This window comes from Epinephelus moara, chromosome 20 (assembly GCF_006386435.1).
Source record: "Epinephelus moara isolate mb chromosome 20, YSFRI_EMoa_1.0, whole genome shotgun sequence".
In the NCBI taxonomy this organism is placed as follows: Eukaryota; Metazoa; Chordata; class Actinopteri; order Perciformes; family Serranidae; genus Epinephelus; species Epinephelus moara.
The window spans coordinates 25701778-25722244 of record NC_065525.1 but is presented as its reverse complement, the minus strand read 5'-3'; the positions used below and the strand labels follow the sequence as shown (position 1 = coordinate 25722244).

General features: G+C 41.8%; 1 protein-coding gene across 4 annotated transcripts in view; it reads left to right on the top strand.

Moving 5' to 3' along the window:
• Positions 1-20467, top strand: part of tln2b (talin 2b) — a 112174-nt gene that overhangs the window by 68167 nt on the left and 23540 nt on the right. For 3 of the 4 annotated variants that reach the window (XM_050073439.1, XM_050073438.1, XM_050073441.1), the window contains exons 18-40: positions 1869-2036; positions 2353-2647; positions 4694-4860; positions 5648-5776; positions 6989-7102; positions 7271-7384; positions 7510-7644; positions 7862-7990; positions 8130-8232; positions 9952-10160; positions 10591-10710; positions 10891-11088; positions 11600-11739; positions 12284-12377; positions 12845-12934; positions 13052-13174; positions 14754-14897; positions 15133-15318; positions 15445-15585; positions 16298-16479; positions 18900-19032; positions 19146-19247; positions 19372-19542. In XM_050073439.1, coding sequence (XP_049929396.1) covers positions 1869-2036; positions 2353-2647; positions 4694-4860; positions 5648-5776; positions 6989-7102; positions 7271-7384; positions 7510-7644; positions 7862-7990; positions 8130-8232; positions 9952-10160; positions 10591-10710; positions 10891-11088; positions 11600-11739; positions 12284-12377; positions 12845-12934; positions 13052-13174; positions 14754-14897; positions 15133-15318; positions 15445-15585; positions 16298-16479; positions 18900-19032; positions 19146-19247; positions 19372-19542 — 3387 coding nt within the window. The remainder of the gene's footprint in view (positions 1-1868; positions 2037-2352; positions 2648-4693; positions 4861-5647; positions 5777-6988; positions 7103-7270; positions 7385-7509; positions 7645-7861; positions 7991-8129; positions 8233-9951; positions 10161-10590; positions 10711-10890; positions 11089-11599; positions 11740-12283; positions 12378-12844; positions 12935-13051; positions 13175-14753; positions 14898-15132; positions 15319-15444; positions 15586-16297; positions 16480-18899; positions 19033-19145; positions 19248-19371; positions 19543-20467) is intronic. The other variant, XM_050073440.1, reaches the window with a different exon arrangement.

Here is a 20467-nt window from a genome sequence, read left to right as displayed (position 1 = left end):
GTAATCACCTCATGCGTTATATTTAGACTGTTACTTTATGTATATTTTATTTTTAAGTGTCAAAAGGAGAGCTTCTAGTAGTAAAACAACATTACAGTGTCTCAGACATCAGTTAACGCAAGGTTATCCCTAGCCTTCACTAGCTTCCTCATTTATGCTTTTACACTGAAATTCATTTACCTGCCACACACACACATCCTTTCGTCCCTAGATGTCTTTTAATGGCTTGATAGCACTCTCTTTAGTGATAATCCATGGAGAAAAGGGCTTATCCGGTATACTATCTGACTTCTTGGTCTCATGGACTTTGAGCCAATACTGCTTCTAGGATTAATGCAGTTTGTGATCAATTGTTTTACCATATAACAGATATAATTTATCATTCACCTCCTAAAATTCATAAACACTACCTGCCTCCTGCCAAAAGCAATACTTGACCTCCCAAATGACCATTTGAAAATCAGTTACTCACTTGAATTCGTGGAATAAAATTGCCTCCAGTGAACAAAGAATCAAAAAACTGAGAAAATTCTTTCCAACTTGAAGTTATAAGCGACCACTTTTATATCAAAACATTAATTTACGATCTCTTACACAACTAATGCAGCATAATCCAAGTCTCTGTTATCCAGTCATATGTTCAGTACTTACTAGTAGCTATTTTTTTTAGATTAAGAGGGGGAAATTATAATTTAAGAGGATTGTTTATGTGTGAAACATGTACTGTAAAGTGAGAACCAATGTAAAATACAGTTTCAGTCTTGGGAGTCTCTCTATTGAGTTTTTAAAAAGCTTTAAAATGCAAATTGATTATGGATTATAATGTAAAATGGTTAAAATTTAAAATAATTGAGGATTATATGTTAGATTATAAAGTATATATATATTTCCTTTCTTTGGTACAGTTGATATTCTGGGTTATCCTTTGGTTAATATAGAATAGGCAAAAATAAGCCTGGGGCTTCAGCCTAATCCTTTTTCGGTTACCGACTATGAGAAAATTTGTGAGAAATGATCTTTCTTTTTCAGATATATGTAACCGAAATAAAAAAATATTCATTCATTCATTCACACTTCCCAAACAGACAGCCCGTCCAGACAGGGAACTGAACAGAAAGTGAAACCTTATCTATACTCTCTTCAAAGCCAGACTCCATTAAAGAAAAGAGTATTTTTACCTCATTAAATACGGGAGCTGCTGGTCTTCCGCTGCCTCGATTAGTGAGTTTGTTTGTGTTGTTGTGTGACGATTGTGTTGTAAAGGGTAAGTTCAGATTTACCAAAGTCACACAATAACACAAACAAACTACCGATCAAGTCAGTGGTAGACCAGCAGCTCCTGTGTCCAGTGAGGTAAAATTACTGTTTTTGTCAATGGAGTCTGGCTTAGAAGAGAGCATACATCAGTTTTAATTTAGTTCAGTTCCCTGTCGTAAAAGGTTATTTGGGAAGTACTGAGCATATGACTGGATAAATCAGACTTGGATTATGCTGCATGAGTTGTGTGAGAGTTTGTAAATAGATGATTTGTTGCTGTTGTTAAATGCTGGCCCCTTTTACTACAGCTCATGGAGAATTTTCTCCATTTTTGGATTCTTCACTCTCCTCGGAGGCATTAGAGAAAACAGTATTTTCTTAACAAAATCAAAGTAACACGGTAGAGTAATTGATAAACAAGTAGTATTTCTTTAAGTTAATTGTACTGTTGTACTGTACACTGATGTTTTTCTTTGTGCTATAGACGTCCAGTGTTCACGCTATATCAACTGCACAAATTGAGTTAAAAACATTTACTCTCCTGATCCCTTCAGTCACATGTGCGCAGCTGTGTTGTGTTTCAGTGAAGGACATTGATTAATATGTTGCAGGACACCCTGATGAATCTGGCCAAAGCAGTGGCCAATGCAGCTGCTATGTTAGTCCTGAAGGCCAAGAACGTGGCCCAGGTGGCCGAGGACACCATATTGCAGAACCGGGTGATCGCAGCTGCAACTCAGTGTGCCCTGTCCACCTCGCAGCTGGTCGCCTGCACCAAGGTACTGATCTAGAACTTGTTCATCTCAGTAGCCAAGTAGGTAAAGGACATACCACCAAGCAGGTTATCATTCAAGCAGAATGAATGACACTGACCACTGGCTTTGGTACATTTTAATAGGGAAATGAAAAGAAATTAGTGTTTATTTTATCAGAAACAAATGAAAAACAATTTCATGTTTATTTTAAAGGCCTTAATTCTTGTACCTAGTTAGATGAAACAATTATTACTGTAGATAAATTCTGTTTAATATCATAATAGTCTCCTCAGCTCTTGCAATTCGTATGAGCTTCTGCTAACGACTGTGTGTGGTGCAGGTGGTGAGCCCGACCATCAGCTCCCCAGTGTGTCAGGAGCAGCTTGTCGAGGCCGGGAAGCTGGTGGACCGCTCTGTGGAAACCTGCGTCAAGGCTTGCCGCTCGGCCAGTGACGACGGCGAGCTGCTGAAGCAAGTCGGGGCAGCAGCCGGTGTGGTGAGCCAGGCCCTCAGCGACCTGCTGCAGCATGTGCGCCATTACGCCAGCTGCGGAGAGCCCATTGGACGTTACGACCAGGCTACGGACACAATCATGAACGTGACAGAGAACATTTTTACCTCCATGGGAGATGCTGGTGAGTATAAAAAAATAACTTACTAGAGAACATTGTCCGGTAGAGCTGTTTAGTGTCTCTGGACAGTAAAAAATCAGGTGATCTTTAATCACAACCTGCTTTCACTTGACTTGTTCTCATGTGTTTTGACTGCATAAGAGGGCTGTAAGATATTGTCCATATCTGTGTCTATGTTAAGTGCTCTAAAAAACCCTGTTGAAACATTGTCAAAGCTCGGGGTATTTGTTATGGTTCAAGCCATGAGGCCGAAGAATTTCAAAACCCAGCCAATTCTCAAGGGGTTGTCGGAAACATGTCATCCAAAACCACTACAGTGCTCTCAATCTGTTCTCAATCAGCATCAGGGAGGCTTTGAAACTTAAAAGGAAACACATGACCAGGGTGATTTTGGAAGGACAAACTTTTTACCTTCCATAAATCAACAAGTAAAAAAAAAATTAGGAAATCTATAGCAATAGATCAGCGTTCAGTGATCAGAGTTCACTCTACAGATAGTGTATTGGCTGATTACCAAGGCCACTGGATGTAGGTTGTAAAGCACCTAGATGTCTTGTCTTTCACAGACTTCTCTGGGTGAGTTATTTCAAGCTGGAGGTGGGTGTTTGGGAAACACAGCTTTTTATAGCAGGTGTGTACATATATTCCAAAGACTTTGATTTGTGTGAGAGAGGATGACTCAATGGAAACCTTCAGCTATAAAAGTTCATGAAGGTGAAAACAAATTTGTGACTAAGCAACACCAGGACCAATACAGACATTTCTTAGTGATACACAAGGGTTGGCTGATATGATGATGTACATTTACCATCAAAGGTCAGACATTTGGTTATGCTGTTCCTACTGAAATAACTATCATTTTAGTATCTTTGGTTGTATTATTCCATTGTGAGGAATGTTGCAAATCAGAGAACATGGCTGCTTTAACTCAGTATTGGATGGACCGAAGCTTTGCATTAATTAGATAAGGTATTGTTGCTTTGTTTAGGTATTTAAAGGGATGGTTTGGATCATTTGAAGTAAGGTTGTATGAGGTACTTATCAGTAGTCAGTGCAATATACAATAGATATCAGTCAGCACACCCCCAGTTTGGAGAAGCAGGCAGGAGTACCGAGACAGAAGCGAAGAAACTATGCCCTCATCAAAGCCACCAGACTCCATTGAGAAAAACAGTCATTTTAGTTTGTTTAAATTGGCAGCTGCTGGTCAGCCACCGCCTCCGTCAGTTTGTGACTTTGTGTTATTGTGAGAGTTTGGTGAATACAAACTAAACCTTATAAATGACAAAGTCACATAATAAGACAAACAAACTAACTGATCGAGGCAGCAGCAGACCAGCAGCTCCTGTGTTTGGCTATGTTAAATTACTGTTTTTCTCAATGGAGTCTGGCTTTGAAAAAAGCGACATAATTGCCTCAGTTCCCCGTCGAAAAGGGCTGTTTGCAGCAAGGTAAAGCAGAGAATATATTCTGAATATAGTGCAAACTTAAACTGTTATAGAGTTTTTTTAGATGGGACTTTTTTAAGTGTCTAAAAAGATGTTTTGCTACTGACCCTGTCCACAGCAGTACAGCTCCAACTTGGGGGCATGCTCACTAATACTACTGTGGGTAATAAACTATGGATATGTACCTGATACGACCACTTCTAAAGATCTGAACTATCCCTTTAAGTCACTAGCGTAGCCAAAAATAGATATTTCCATTGGTTATTTTATCTCTACTGTACAGTCTCTCATCTCAGTATCCAGACAATACTATTGCTAAATGGATGATGACAACTCTGAAACCTAACTGTCAACTTACAGATAGCTCTGGCTGTTGAAATGGATACAAATGTACAGCGATCTGCACAACAAACAGACAGTCCTCATTGGAAAACAAAAACAAATGGAAATGGACAGAGTTGCCAAATCAGCTTTGCAGCGCCAACTGAATTTCAGTTGTAATATGGCCTTGTCTTTGTGCTGCCATCCTAGTTGATAATCTTGATGTTTGTGTGGGGCATCTGCCTCTGTGTACTTACGTCCTGTCTGTATGTGCAAACAGGTGAGATGGTGCGTCAGGCCAGGGTGTTAGCCCAGGCCACCTCTGACTTAGTCAACGCCATGAGATCTGATGCAGAGGCTGAAGTTGACGTCGACAACTCCAAGAAGCTGCTGGCTGCAGCCAAACTCCTGGCTGATGCCACAGCTCGGATGGTGGAGGCTGCTAAGGTAAGAGCGTAACAGGTGTTCTCTCTGAATGCGGTGCAATTAATATGATTGAATATTTGCTTAAATGCCTAACTAGTAATGCAATTTACTTAAATAACCTCAATTTAACAACCTAATCTAACTGCTTTCTTTCATTATTACCTTTTGGTTTTTTGTAGTTTAATTAGTACTTACTTCCAAATCAATACAGAGGACACATTTCTAATTAGTTTGATCCCATTACAAGCAATCAGTTTGATCCACATCTGTTGATATTGTGGGTTTTATTCAGTTTTTCTTTTTTTCTATCAGCACTGCTATGATGTTCCTGCACATGTAATGACATGCTGAATGCATGCAAAGATGAACTGAACTGAATTGCTTTCATTTGATAGAATACACATTTTGGCATTACTGTATGCACTAGCTACCATCATCATTTCACATCTGAAATAAAAGGGTGCAGCATCAGTGGCTCTTAATAAGCCCCTGGCACCGTCGAGCAGGATACAATCAGTGTGAAATACCCAGGCAAGTGAGACGCTGCCTATGGCACATTAGATGTTTTTGATCTGTGACACATTAATCACCACATCACTGCCATTATCAAAGAGGAAGTGGGAATCTGGCACCGACGGTTTCCTTGGAAACTGCCAGATCGCAGACAGAACTAAAGGCCTATTTGCATCTATTGCAGAATGTGTGTAGCCGGAGTTGTTAAACTTTCATTACAGCCGTCTGATAGCTATTGTTATGTACTGTATGTACGTGTCATGATAATGTGTGTCCCTGTGTTTTATGCTCTCAGGGGGCGGCTGCCTACCCAGAGAACGAGGACCAGCAGCAGAGGCTCAGAGAGGCAGCTGAGGGGCTGCGTGTAGCCACTAATGCTGCTGCTCAGAATGCAATAAAGAAAAAACTGGTCAACAGGCTGGAGGTGAGTCACTGGAGCCAACATGCTCTCATCTATGTGTTGTTTGACCTTGATCTAAACACAGCTCTCCCCCTTGTTTCTCATACTGGCAAAGATATCACGTAGATATCTCTCTCCCACATTTTGCCTTCCCTTTGGTATAAACATTGAAATAAATGGAGAGTTTAGACATTAGGCTAAGGAAACATATGCCAGAATAATGAAATGCCTCAGCAGTCATTCGTACAAATATGGCCCATTTAGTATATTTGTCTGTTTTATTTCTCTTTTCCCGTAGCAGTGAGCTATAAATCCCATTAGTGCTGTGAATGAGCTATCTGAGTGTAAAGATCTGTGTTTAGCCCTTGGTATCAGTTTGCCCCTAATGACTAGCCCCTCTCAGCTCCAAAGCGCCCAATGTTCAATTTCCTAGGCACATAAAGTATGCATTACCCAGGGCTGGGATCAGCCTGCTATCAGACATATATCTCAGTCCGCCTCCTTCCATCAGATGGTCACAGTAATGGCGCAAACGGTCGCCTCCATCAAGGAAATGTGTGAGCCACTGAAGACCAAAGTGTCATGAATCTGCAAGTGTGCAATGTAATAATTATCACAGTCACCCCTTAAGACCTCATTAATCTTACCTGGTATCTCCTCACACACTGTCATTCAGCTGCCGTGCAGATGTGCACATGCTTTTATTTAGATGTAAATAGGAATAAAATATTGAGAGCACATTACACCGTATGTAGAAAATGCTACTCCTACCTATCATGTCAGTTCAACATGCAGTCCTGTCTTCTTTTTTTCCCCCCAGTATAATGATATCATGTATTCTGGCTCTGTTTTATCATCCTCCTCGCCTGCTCACCCACTCAACAAGGAATGTCTTCTCCCTCTGTTTTCAATCTTGTCATTACTTCAAAGCTAGTCTTGTGTCTATGAATTAATGTGAGCTAAGCAGTCTGTTTCCATTGCCTTATTTTCTGAAACATAGCAAAGGGAAAGCAATGCCAATCACACCCTGTGAAATATAGATTGAGCACCGCAGTTCGAGCCATTTCCCTCTTCTTACAAAATGCTTGGTTTGTGGCCCCTCTTAGTTTGATTAGAACAACTCTGTCTGAGTACAGAACATGACAGCGTAATACTGCACAGAGAGATTATTCCTCTCAGCCAGGCGCCACTCTCTTACTTTAGCCTAAATGATTTCCATTTGTATCTCCTGAACAGATAGCTGCTAAGCAGGCAGCGGCGGCTGCTACTCAGACCATCGCAGCTGCCCAAAATGCTGCTGCTTCTAACAAAAATACAGTGTCACATCAACAGCTAGTGCACAGCTGCAAGGTATGATCGTATTCTCTTTTTACTGATGTGTTAAAAAAATATGTCAAATAATGAGCTGAAAAAACTTGCCATGAAAATGTACGATTTGGAAGCCTTGGCAGCACTTTTCTCTTTCAAACATGATGATGTGGATATGAAGCATAGATTATTGTTGTGTTTTTATTGCAGGCAGTAGCAGATAGCATTCCCCAGTTAGTGCAGGGGATGAGGAGCAGCCAGGCCCAGCCCGAGGAGCTAGGTGCTCAGCTTGCCCTCATCATGGCCAGCCAGAGCTTCTTACAGGTCAGCCCTTTCACCACGACACAGTCCACAACAATCAAACTCTCTGTCATCACTTACACTGTCAAAAACTGCTCATCAAGTGCTTATGAATTTGTTGTTGTTGTTTTTCTGTCACCATTGCTCAGCCGGGGAGTAAAATGGTGACGTCTGCAAAGTCAGCCGTTCCAACAGTGGCTGACCAGGCTGCTGCTATGCAACTTGGCCAGTGTGCCAAAAACTTGGCCACCTGCCTGGCCGAGCTCAGGACGGCCACCCAGAAGGTATCCATACTTAACACTGTTAGAGATAGCAGGAATCATCTCACTGATGCAGGAAATTTGTTGCTATCTCTTGTTTGTTGTGAGGCTTAGGTTAGTCCAGCACTTTGATCTCATTTAGAGATACCGAGCACAGCATATAGGCTGGCATCCTGTCTGTGCTGCATAATGCACGGGGTTCATCATGTGAGAAATATTTATGCTTATGTGTCACTTAAAGGCCCATGAAGCCTGCGGTCCTCTGGAGATCGATTCAGCTCTCAAAACTGTACAGACGCTCAAGAGTGAGCTGCAGGATGCAAAGATGTCTGTCATTGACGGCCAACTCAAACCTCTTCCTGGGGAAACGGTCAGTACACAGCAACATCTGCTGTAAAGTTCAGCTGAAATATTATACTGTAGTTATCCAACTGTAGACATACTAGCATGATGAGGAGATCACGACTATGAATCACATGGTTTATTTGTGTGTTCTGTTTCTCGCACAGCTGGAGAAGTGTGCTCAGGATTTAGGAAGTACGTCTAAGGCTGTGGGCTCCTCCATGGCCCAGTTGCTGACATGTGCCGCACAGGGCAATGAACATTATACAGGTAAAGGAAGTGCATTACACAAAGAGAGTAGGTCATAGAATCATAAAGCTACAGCTGGCTACTTTTATAAAAAAAATACCTTTGTGTTATGTTTGCTTAAACTGTCACTATATTCTGAAATAAAAACATGAGACAGATAGCCTGTGGAAAAAATACTGTCCCTCCTCCCCTCCTACCGCCTCTAATGGCATTAGCTAGAATCACACACGCACACCGCACACCGACAACAACCAATCAGAACTGTGGAGTCTCTAACACAGCTGTCACACATGTAAATCACTGTTTGTGTGTGGTCAAACTGCCAAACTAGGCAGCGTTTATTAAATATGAAACAGGATTCTGTCACTGCATTGCCTATTTCTCCCCTAAAATGTTTCCAGAAACATATTTTAGTGTACTGTTTAGCTGTAAAATGAGAAGACTGGAGCAACTTTCTCAGTTAACAGGTAAACAGTACACCAAAATATGTTTCAGAAAACATTTAAGGACAGAAATGTACAATCGATAACAGAATCTTAATATTTGATCAGTGCTGCCTAGCGTAGTTCACAAGCCACGATTGAGTTAGAGACTCCTCTGCTCTGATTGGTTATTTTTGCTCACATGTGTTAATGCGATTAGTAGCGCTACAAGGCAATAGAGTAGGCAGAGGAATATGATTTTTTGTTTCATTTAGTGCTGTGTGAATAAAGTGATAGTTTCAGCAAACATAAAAGGCGTTATTTTTCATTAAAGTTACCAACTATAGCTTTAAGTAGGCGTTAAGATAAATAATTTACTTATGTCTACAGCAGTTACGTTGCCAGAGTGGTTATATTTAATAAATATATGTGCATTGCAGACTGTCATTTTGAGTGAAAAAAGTTGTTTCTTCGAACTGTGCCAAGTGGGAGTGTGAAGAAAAAGCAGGCAGAGGAAATCATGACTCCTTTATTTATGCTATCACTATTGCCTTAAACTGAACCCTTTGAATCCAACGTGGCTTGGCTGTTCCACCGCCGATTGTGGCCCAATCGAGGATCTCAGGGGAGGAGAGATGAAGACAGATAGAGAAAAGCATTTCTAACAATGACTGCTCCCAGGCAGCACTTCATGCTGTGGCCCACGGTGCTGCTCGCTACTCATTAATCTTATTTTCACTAGATTTAACATTCCATCAGCAAATGGCTTCACTTGGCTGGTTAATGCAATTTGATGCAATTTGCTGCTTTTCTTCTCGGCTCTGTGTATAATAAGTTAAGGGCACCTCCCGTGTGGAGCCATATTTATTATATTAACTCATTTATTTAAACAATGAGGGCATTTCAGTATCACAGTTTGTTCTCAGTGTGGTACGGCTAGCCCCTGCCTGCTGATTTGCACAATGCAATTACAGTTATAGTAATGACATGAAATACACATACCTCTGAGTTTGTATCGCTTAAGCAGAGACTGCTGCAAAGTAAAACTAATTAGATTGAAATTAATGTTTAGTAAAATGTCACTTCTAATTTCTACAGAGACACAGTTACTTACTCTCACGACATAACAGTGTTCAACAAGAGGAAAGTGAACATCATATTTCTTCTGTACAATATTACATCCATAGTTACGACAGTAGAAAGGCTGTGTTTTCACTTGTTCTGATATTATTTGGTTTGCCTTATGGTATTCTCTCCGTCTTTTGTCTATGATCAAAATGATTCATTGTGATTTCAACATGTGGTTGGTTGTTCCCAGGTGTGGCTGCCAGAGAAACGGCCCAGGCTCTAAGGACATTGGCTCAAGCAGCCAGAGGTGTAGCAGCCAGCACCAAGGAGCCTCAGGCGGCAGCTGCGATGCTAGACTCTGCCCAGTGTGTCATGGAGGGCTCGGCCATGCTGATCCACGAAGCCCATCAGGCCCTGGTTCATCCAGGAGACGCTGAGAGTCAGCAGAGACTGGCACAGGTAGCATAGCTCCCAGTAATATATAACTCAGCAGCAGTAATATTCATGCAGCAATCACATTGTTCCTCTCAGGCCCCTCTCTCTCTCTCCTCTACTGATTTGTGAACATTTCTTCTTTCCATAACAATCATCCCCTCTAAGCGTTGCTATTTTCTCTCTGCTCTGTCTCTCGCCTGGTATTCCTCTCTCAGGAGTGCCAGAGTAAAACTGCTCATTCTCCTGCAGCCCTTCAGGGGATAAACATATTGTTTGGCATATATCTGTGACAGCAGCATAAATTAGTGACACGGATTACTGTGCACCGCTGTGAGCCCAATTTGCATTTGAGATGTTTTCCCCTCATAGCTTTGCTCTGGGACTTTGTATTGTGCAGCACATTGTTAGAATGACTAATGGCAGTCCATTGACGGAGCGTTGTGCTGTGTTTCAGGTGGCCAAAGCAGTGTCGCACTCTCTGAATAATTGTGTGAATTGCCTGCCAGGCCAGAAGGATGTAGACATGGCTCTCAGGAGCATCGGAGAGGCCAGCAAGAAGCTGCTGGTGGACATCGTGAGTCCCATCTTGACTTGTGGATTTCTTAGTGCATTTGTAGTTACACAAAAACATCTGTACCGAACACAAACATTACAATACCACCCCACAACTGAGCAGGATATTTCCATTTGACTTGATTTTTGATAGTCTGTGTATTACAGTGTGCCCTAATTGGTGTGTGTCTCGTCTTTGAAGCTCCCTCCCTGCAGTAAGACATTCCAGGAGGCCCAGAGTGATCTGAACCACACAGCAGCTGAACTCAACCACTCTGCAGGCGAGGTCGTCCACTCCTCTCGTGGAACGAGCAGCCAGCTGGCTGCGGCCTCAGGAAAGTTCAGCCAAGACTTTGATGAGTTCCTGGATGCTGGCATTGAGATGGCAGGACACACCCAAGTAGGTTTCATGATCAGTCAACCCCCTCCACACTTCATTAAAACAGTTCAGTGGTAATCCACTTCAGCCAGTATTTTACACATGGAGAGCAGAATTCAAACCTTTCATGGAAAAACGTCAACGTCTTAAAGCCGAGTGGCCGAGCTCATATTTTTGTGTCACTTATTACCTAAGCTATTTAAGTCATTTGTTAATTAGACCTTTTCATCTAATTCATTTAGGCGTATGATTGTCCCCAAGAGCACTAACACAGTCAGATGTAATGAGATCTTGTGATGTTCTTGTTCTGGTTATTTTGCTCATTAATTTGGAAAGATCGTCTGGGATTGGAGTTGATGTAGCATGACACTCGAGCTTTAATCAGGCTCAAAGCGGCCTGCTGAGTGAGGGGAGAGGATATAGGTGGTAGATACATTTTTTGCAATACTTTATCCCTTGACAGCTGTTCCAGATACAGTAAATACTCGAAACTAAAAATCACCTGTATTTTTCCTTTTCCTTCCTCATGCAGAGCCAGGAGGACCAGATCCAAGTCATTGGTAATCTGAAGAACATCTCAATGGCGTCCAGTAAGCTGCTGCTGGCTGCCAAGTCTCTGTCTGTGGATCCAGGTGCAGCCAATGCTAAGAATCTCCTAGCTGTGGCAGCAAGGTGCGATAAGATGCAGATAGCACCTGATATGTGTCAGATGTTCTCTTTATTTGTTTCTAATGAATATCATACACTATTTGCTGGTGAACTGAACCATTTTGTCCCAAGTATGAATCCTGCTCCATGTTCGAGCATGAAGGAAATTGTGATTTTAAATGTAAATGTCACAAAACGTCTTCCTGCTGCATCCACATGCCATTCCCAAGCTGTGCCTGTTCAGCATTGCTAGAGGGAGTACGTAGTGAGGAGCCAACAGCTGGTCCCACAGGGCTTTGGGCCTGACTGACTTCTCTCTGTCTAATTAGGAAGATGGAAGCCTTGGCTCGGGCCTGTCTGTGCTCAGCAAGGCTGAACACAAACTCAAGACAATCTCTGCACTCCTGTGCGGCGTGTTAGCCCATCGCAGTGAGTGGCCAGCGGTGCCATGCTTGAGTAGGGGAGCTAAAAGCATGTGTGAGTGAGTGTGAGTGAAGCCAGGCTGAGCATGCATGCGGAGGACACATGTGAGAGCTAAAAAGCCTGTGTGGCTGCCTGTGTGTTTCAGGGCAGTGACAGAGAGTATTAACCAGCTGATCACGATCTGTACCCAGCAAGCAGCGGGACAAAAGGAGTGTGACAACGCCTTGAGGGAGTTGGAGGTAGCCGTCCTCACATACACTGTACCACACGCAGACTCTCCTTCTCTTCAGGCCTGTTTTCTGTTGCGTCTACATGCCTGTGTGTTTTGCATCAGTGGTTACATTTTTTTCACCCCTTTCCTTCCATCTATTTTGCATCTGATTACTCCCATAGAGCCATTCATTGTAGACGGACATCCTGAACTACAATAAGTGCATTAGTGACACTAGTTGAACCAGAGCATTTTTGCATACTGAAGCCTACATTCACTTAAACTCAAGTAACTGAAAACGACAATAAGGCTGTGCATTTTAAAAGCGTGATTATCATTATTTATCAAGGCAGTTTATTCTAATCAGCTTGATTTACATTTATAGTGTTTCCTTTCTCTAAATTAAGTGGCTGATAAAAGTGTGAAATCACAGCAGGAATATTCAGCGGTGTGTCCATTGTAGTTTAAGTTCTAATCATCTCTGTCTGTGTACAGGCTGTCAGGGGCCTCCTAGATAATCCCAACGAGCCTGTCAACGAACTCTCCTATTTCGACTGCATCGAGAGCGTCATGGAGAATTCAAAGGTACAAGCTATCAAAATAACTGTGTGAACTATATGCTTTAACTGTCAGAAACATTTTACGTAGTAGGCAGCTGAGGATCTAATTTGTACACGTTCCCTCCGTTTCCATATGCCTCAGGTCCTTGGAGAGTCAATGGCAGGCATATCACAGCACTGTAAGACAGGTGATGTGGTGGCCTTCGGGGAGAGCGTGGGTGTAGCGTCCAAAGCTCTGTGTGGGCTGACGGAGGCTGCAGGACAGGTGAGATCACAGCATGGTACTAACTACTCAGTCTGAGCCACCATGCTTCTACTTTCATCTGAGCTTTCTGCTCCTCTGCACTCTTTCTTGCTTACCCTGTTTTTCAAAGACCCCCTCAAATGAAAAGCAAGATTTTAACCTTGTTAAACTGTCCATATGGTGTTTTTACATGCTGTAAAATAAATCCTGAGTGTAATATGCTAGGGCTGTCTAAGATTCAAATCATCAGTTGGAGATCCTCAGTCATATTGTAAATATTGCCGAAAACAAGATATCAAAATGGTTGATGAACTCTGACCTTTTGATTGACACCTCACTTGAGCCAATAGGAGCTTCCATGTCCTCTCTACAGCCTATATCAGCCAATGAGAGCATGTGTTGAAAGGAAGGGCCATTCTCTCTTGTCAGTCTAAAGAGCCAGCCAATTGCAAGGTGTTGGTATGATGGCTGACGGGTCTTGTAGCCAATGAAACCTCTGACTGGAGCTTTTTAAGTTGTTACGGTCAACATAGGCCATTTTAAATGTACATAACTAACACACACAAATACAAATGGCTTCTCTGTTGTCTTAAGCGAGGGAAACCAGTATTTATTATCAATTAAAGGTTTCTTTAAGTTTTATTATATGCTGTAAGCTCCTAAATAGACATTTTGGTCTTTGCTGATTTGCTTTTAAACTCATAATCACACATTCAGTACAGTGTTTCGGTCTCTTTTTTTGGAAGGCGCCAGAACAAAGCCTTAGAAAAATATGTGTAAAATGTTTATTTGCTGTGATATTGTTTTCCAGCTATTAAGTAACTCCTAGTTATAGCCATCTGCAGCATCTTTTTTCAAGAAAATATCCAGACGGAGATTTAAAAAAAAATCTATTTCCATGTGTTCAAACTTCTTTTACTCAATGACAGACACACTTACGGTGATTCTTGAAAAAAAGAAAAAAGAGTGTTACTGTTCAAAAGACAGTGCATGTACATGTGTTGAAAATGGAAAAACAACAGCTTTCAATTTACTTTGGGTATGTCTTTGATGGGCGTTTCAGATGATTTTACAGGAATGTTAAGAGGATTTTAATCATGTTACATTTTAATTAGGCAAAAAAATTTTTTACATGATACATAGAGCCCTCTAACCAATACATGCAAAGCAATTCAAACATCTTGACAAGGTGGAATCCAGTCTTAAACGGTAATTAAACATGAGCAGGACAATTGGTCACGACAGTGAGTCTGGATTCATTGGAGGTTTTACAGACTCTCACCCCTAAAGCTGTAAAATAACATCCTCACCTCAAAGCAACATTCAGTTGCCTTGTCTGGAAAAGGGCACCCTCTGACAGATCTTTTGTTCCCTCTGCAGAAAGCTCCCCTGTTATGCATAGCGCATACAATATGAATCAATGTATGTATCTATTCATGTACAGTATTCATGTACTTATGTGTTTATGTCAGAGATCGCAGGCTGCACATGGGGGGTTTAGCTTGTCTGTGACAACAAGTGGCATCATAGAGGACAGAGAGAACCTGTCTGGTGGCACACTGATACATCTATATAACTCTGTTTGTTTTCTGCCCTGTAGGCCTCTTATCTTGTAGGTGTGTCTGATCCCAATAGTCAGTCAGGCCACGAGGGGCTGGTGGATCCCATCCAGTTTGCAAGGGCCCATCAGGCTATACAGATGGCTTGTCAGAACTTAGTGGACCCAGCCAGTAGTCCCTCACAGGTAAGAAGGTCCATATGGGTCTTGAAATCATTATAGGACCATTCCCCGACAAATGGGGACTACACTTGGGATAGTAGTGTATATAGATCTCTGGTGACTGTGATTAAACGGCTCATTAGGTTTGAAAACCTTAAAATTGACCTGAATGTCGTAAATAATTTACTCTGCACACACCTCAGCGCCTAATTTCATACACCTCTGCTTCCTGTTTGTTGGTGTTTTCTTTCTTTGTCAGGTCTTGTCTGCAGCAACGATTGTAGCCAAGCACACCTCAGCTCTTTGTAACGCCTGCCGCCTGGCTTCTTCTAAAACCTCCAACCCGGTGGCTCGGAGACAGTTTGTCCAGTCAGCCAAAGAGGTGGCCAACACCACAGCCAACCTTGTCAAAACCATCAAGGTCAACTCCCCAACTGATCAAAACGTTGAGTGTAAATTTGGTACAGAATTCTTTCGTCCTGTGAGAAGCTGTGAATGTGTGTATCATTCAGACGCTTACAAAAATATGACCCAACTGGACAAATATTCATATGGTGCTGTCTTGTTTCAGGCCTTAGATGGGGATTTTTCGGAAGAGAACAGAAACAGATGCCGCGTTGCTACAACCCCACTCCTTGAGGCTGTAGAAAACCTGTCAACCTTTGCCAGCAACCCTGAGTTTGCAAGCATCCCAGCACAGATCAGCAATGAGGTATTTATCCATTGTGATGCTTGTTCGCCCTGTTTAAAGTTCTCTTTCATTTTTTCCCACAGTCCCACAGCTGAATGAAAATGAATGGCAATCTTTCATCAGGTCCTCTGTTCTCAAAAACATCCAATTAGTCATTTTTTCGCCATCATCCTACAGAGGATCTTGAAGATACTCTTCTGAAATATTTCATGAATATGTTTGTGACTTCTGCACTCAATCCCTTTGAAACAGGCACTTTTATGTGAGCCAACACAGAAAGGTTTGTCCAGCGAACATAGGGGGAGTTGGATTGAGGTCCAATTTCCCCTTTTCTTTTAATGTCAAGAAAAGACTTGAGGAGAAAGATGGATTTTTATTTTTCAATCTGAGCCGAACAGTTCTCGCACAGTCCTCTAAAAGCTTTATGGCTGTAATCTGTTGGAGGGCAGTGTTTAACGGCACTCTTTCTCAGCACAGCTGCTCTAATCTTCAGCTTGTTAATCTAATTGTCGAGGGAGGCTTTGGCTCGGATCATAAAGACTGAAGGTGTTTCTTCCTGCATCTGTGTAAAGCTGCCTTTCTAATCTCATCCCTCCCTTTGATTGCACCTTTGATCTCTCCAAGGTAGTCAAGGAATATTAACAACTCTGTCATACCAATGTGGCTAGCTTCTTGCTGTTGAGCTGTTACCTGAGCTGCTGTTTCACCTGCGCTAATCTTTCCATTTCCACAGGGCTCAGCGGCCCAGGAGCCCATCGTGCGTTCAGCGCGCTCCATGCTCGATAGCTCCACTTACCTTTTAGAAACAGCCCGCTCGCTGGTCCTCAACCCCAAAGATCCTCCCACCTGGTCCATACTGGCCGGCCACTCCAGAACAGTCTCTGACTCCATCAAGAGTCTCATCACCTCCATCAGGTTGGTATTAATCCCACCTACTGCCACATATGTCTCTGCAGGATTATCCTGAATCAAAGTTTCTAATGGTTTTACTCGCAGTAGGAGGAAAAAAATTGTATCTGAAGCCAGAGGGCTTACTCTGTGATATGTGTTGAGCTAAACAATAAATTGCCACATTAGTTTATATCTGCTGAGATTCCCACTGCCTTGTAATAGATTAATGAACAGTATGGAGCAGTGGTGAGATGAGGAGCCACAGTGGATCTGCAACACATTTTTTTCAGAGGTAGTGCCCCGCCCACTTCTGTCTTCATCATCATCCTCATGCATACACTCTTCTCACAGCAGTTAAGGTCCAAAGTAGACTGGCTGACAGTTTACTTTTAAAGGAATAAAATATGTTTTAATACAAATCTGATCTATCTATATACTAAATATGATGCTAAAACTAGCAGCAGATTAGCTTGGCATAGCATAGAGTGCTCCAGGGTTGATGTTTTTCTGTAGTTAGCCTCATCCTGGTTCCTTTGTTAAGAAGCCAATGGGATTTTTCCATTGGATTTTGGATTATTGCAGAAAACAAACCCAGTGGCAAACAAAAGTTTATGATACACATTTTGTTCAGCAAGAAAATCCTCACAAATGAACACCACTGTTATGATTTTTTTAAGTGTAAATGCAATTGCCAGAAGTAAAAAGCTAACTTTAGGTTATAAAGTAACTGTACCATGGTTGCATGACTTAACATCGCCACCACATTGAGACTGTAAAGCCGTGTTTGGCATGGTGATGTTCTGTAGTCTCATTTAGCCACTTGTCTGTCTTTTTCAAGACGCATAAAAGCCTCAAAATTTAGGAGTGGGGTATTTACAGGCGTATTTTATGTCGTAGAACAAAACGTGAAAGTCTCTTAAGCTTGTTTTAAACACAGACCTTATTTCAGGCATCTAAATTAAAACCTATTGACTTCTAGACGAGGGAATCAGTAGTGCCAAAATGCTATTTCATTTCCAGGGTTTACGACTCATTCCTGGAGACTAGAGTGTCTGCTGGTTGCCTAGCAATCCCATCATGATGATGACAATACTCCCGACCAAGATCAAGCAGAACCAGTGTAATCAATGATGTGTTATTAACGGAGGGGTTTGGACAATACATGAGGGAAGTAAAGAGTAGTGACAAAATAGTGGATCGCATTGATGACCTGTGAGCTTTTGTTCTATATTACAGATATATGTTTTTATCTGAAATACAAACATACCAACTATTAATGTGACCACTTTTTTTCCCAGTTTTCTCACTTGACTTCTCAAGTTGCATTCTCCATCTTCTCTTTCCAGTCTGTAGAATATGACACACCCACTGATGTTGTCACGGTTTGCACTTTGGTTAAAAAAAACTTGCTGTTTTTTGGTTCCAGCTGAGAACCAACTTTTTAGGTTCTGAACCAGTTTATTTTTTGGGCTAAACACAATGAACAGTTCAAAATTAGGAGTAGAAACTGGAACGGAACTGGTTCCATGTTGGTGGAAAAGGTGTATGAGAGCTTTAGAGGTGCTGGAAGGTGGATGTTTTTTTAGAAACATTATTTTTTTGCTTTTCCATCTCAGAAAACACATACATATTGTAGATGAGGAAAAAGACAGAAAAATTGCTGTTTCATAAAACCTATTAATTTTTGTGACTCAGTCAATGATTCTTTCTTTTATCTTGTCGTTCACATGTGAGCATCATCATCGTTCACTTCTTCTATTTCTGTCGACGTTTCTCCTCTTGAGCTCTTAGTCTGTGAATAAACTGTTCCATATCGTAAATGTCATTCACAATTTTCAGCCATTCCGCTTGTGTTAGAAGTTCTGCCTTGGACCATCTCTTCGTAATGACCCTTTTACAAGCTGCTAACAAGATTTTCAGTTGTGTCTCAACACAATATCTCCTGTCATATTACCAGAGTACGGTACTATACATGACTTGATGATAACCATGTGAACATTTTCTTAAAACTGTACAAAAATACGTGGGAGGAGTCTACGTTTATTGTCCCGCATCTTCTCCCACATGGATGTGCTAATTATCTTTTCTTACAGTGTTCTCTCCAAGTATGTGAGGATGTTATAGACTGTTGTATTCTCTGGATTTGTTTTTTATCTGTGGACAGAGCCAGGCTAGCTTTCCACCTGACTTTATGCAAAGCTAAGCTAATCAGCTGCTGGGTGTAGCTTCATATTTAGCATACAGATATGACAGTATTTTCTTATCTAGCTCTTGTTAGTTAAGAGGAAAAGAAGTATTTCTGAAAATGTCACACTATCCCTTTAATTTATATGAGAGTTTTGTAATATTTTGTATTATTTCTGCTGTTGAATGTATTTTATATTTATTGCACACTAATGTAGAACTGTTTTTATGTATGTGTTTCTCCACATTTCTGATGATAGGGACAAGGCACCAGGACAGAGGGAGTGTGATTACTCCATTGATAACATCAATAAGTGTATCCGGGACATTGAGCAAGCTTCCCTAGCTGCAGTTGGGCAGACCTTGCCCTGCAGAGATGATATCTCTATGGAAGTGAGTTCAAGTACCCCATCAGCTCTATCTTGTCCGAGAGAAAGAACTTAATGAGATCTGCAGTCTTTCTGTTGTGACTTATACCGTAATTCTCTGCCGTCGTAACTCACCAGGCGCTCCAGGAGCAGCTGACATCGTCTGTGCAGGAGATTGGGCATCTGATTGATCCCGTCTCCACAGCGGCCCGAGGCGAAGCTGCCCAACTAGGACACAAGGTGCTGGTCCGACCATATATCCCTTCATCCCCTCTGGATTTGGGAAGCAAAACCCCATTCTGTCTGTTTTCTATCTTGTGATCCAATCCTTCCTCAGACAGCTGTCTTACACTTCCTCTCCCAGGTGACCCAGCTGGCAAGTTACTTCGATCCGCTTGTTGTGGCATCAGTGGGCCTCGCATCTAAGCTGCATGACCACCAGCAGCAGATGACCATCCTAGACCAGACCAAGACCCTGTCTGAGTCCGCCCTGCAGATGCTCTACGCTGCCAAGGAAGGCGGGGGAAACCCAAAGGTACTTAGCAGTTCATGTAGTAACAGTGTGTTTAGTCTACTATGACCATTGTTTAAAGGATGACCTGATTTTAAGCTGAATTTCAGTAGGTCAAAACAGTGATGGAGGAATGTTTTTTCCAGGGTAGACTTTTTTAGGAGGATCATTTAGAGCATCCTTCTGCCTCAGTTTCTGTAATTCTCTATTTTATGTCCTTCTTTCAGCTTGAAGTCTTTTGCTCATATCAAACTCTTACAAAACAAATAAGCAAAAGTTCCAGGTTTTCTGTTTCTCTACTAGTGTAAGAGTTTAAGAATTGATTTAAAGATCCAAGTAATCATTTTTAAAACTTCTAATCCCATTCTCAGGTGATTCTGCTGTTTCTCAAACTCGGCTACCAAAAACAGAGCCACAAAATAATAACAGTACCTTCTTGAGAAATTTCTATAAAATGGTCTTCCCCTGTCTACATTCTGACATATAAGTATCACTGCTGTAGAGCAGTGAACTAGGCTTAAGCCCTGATCATACAGAGCGCGTTTTAGCAGCTGGAGGCGCCTTTTTATAATTGTTTTTAATGAGACTGACTTTTTGCTTGTGGTTTTTGTGCTGCAACGTGCCTCGCATTTTGCACTCTAGGCACCTAGAGTTTTTTGCCGGAGCACTCTGAACTCCATGAGTTGAAAAACCTTCTTCTCAGAGCGGAAAAACGTCATCTCTCATGTCATCTCTTTTTTCGTCGTCTTTTTTTCACATTATCCTGGCCGTCTGTGGTGGTCATGACAACAAGTTCACAGTTCGTAAACAACGGAGGAGACACTAGTGGTTGCGGTTGCTGGATACCCAGAGCTATACGGCCCAACGATAGACAGCAGGTTGTCAAACTGCCTCAGAGTCTTCCTAAAATATGCCTGGAAGCTACCATCATGAAGGCGAAGCTCCTGGA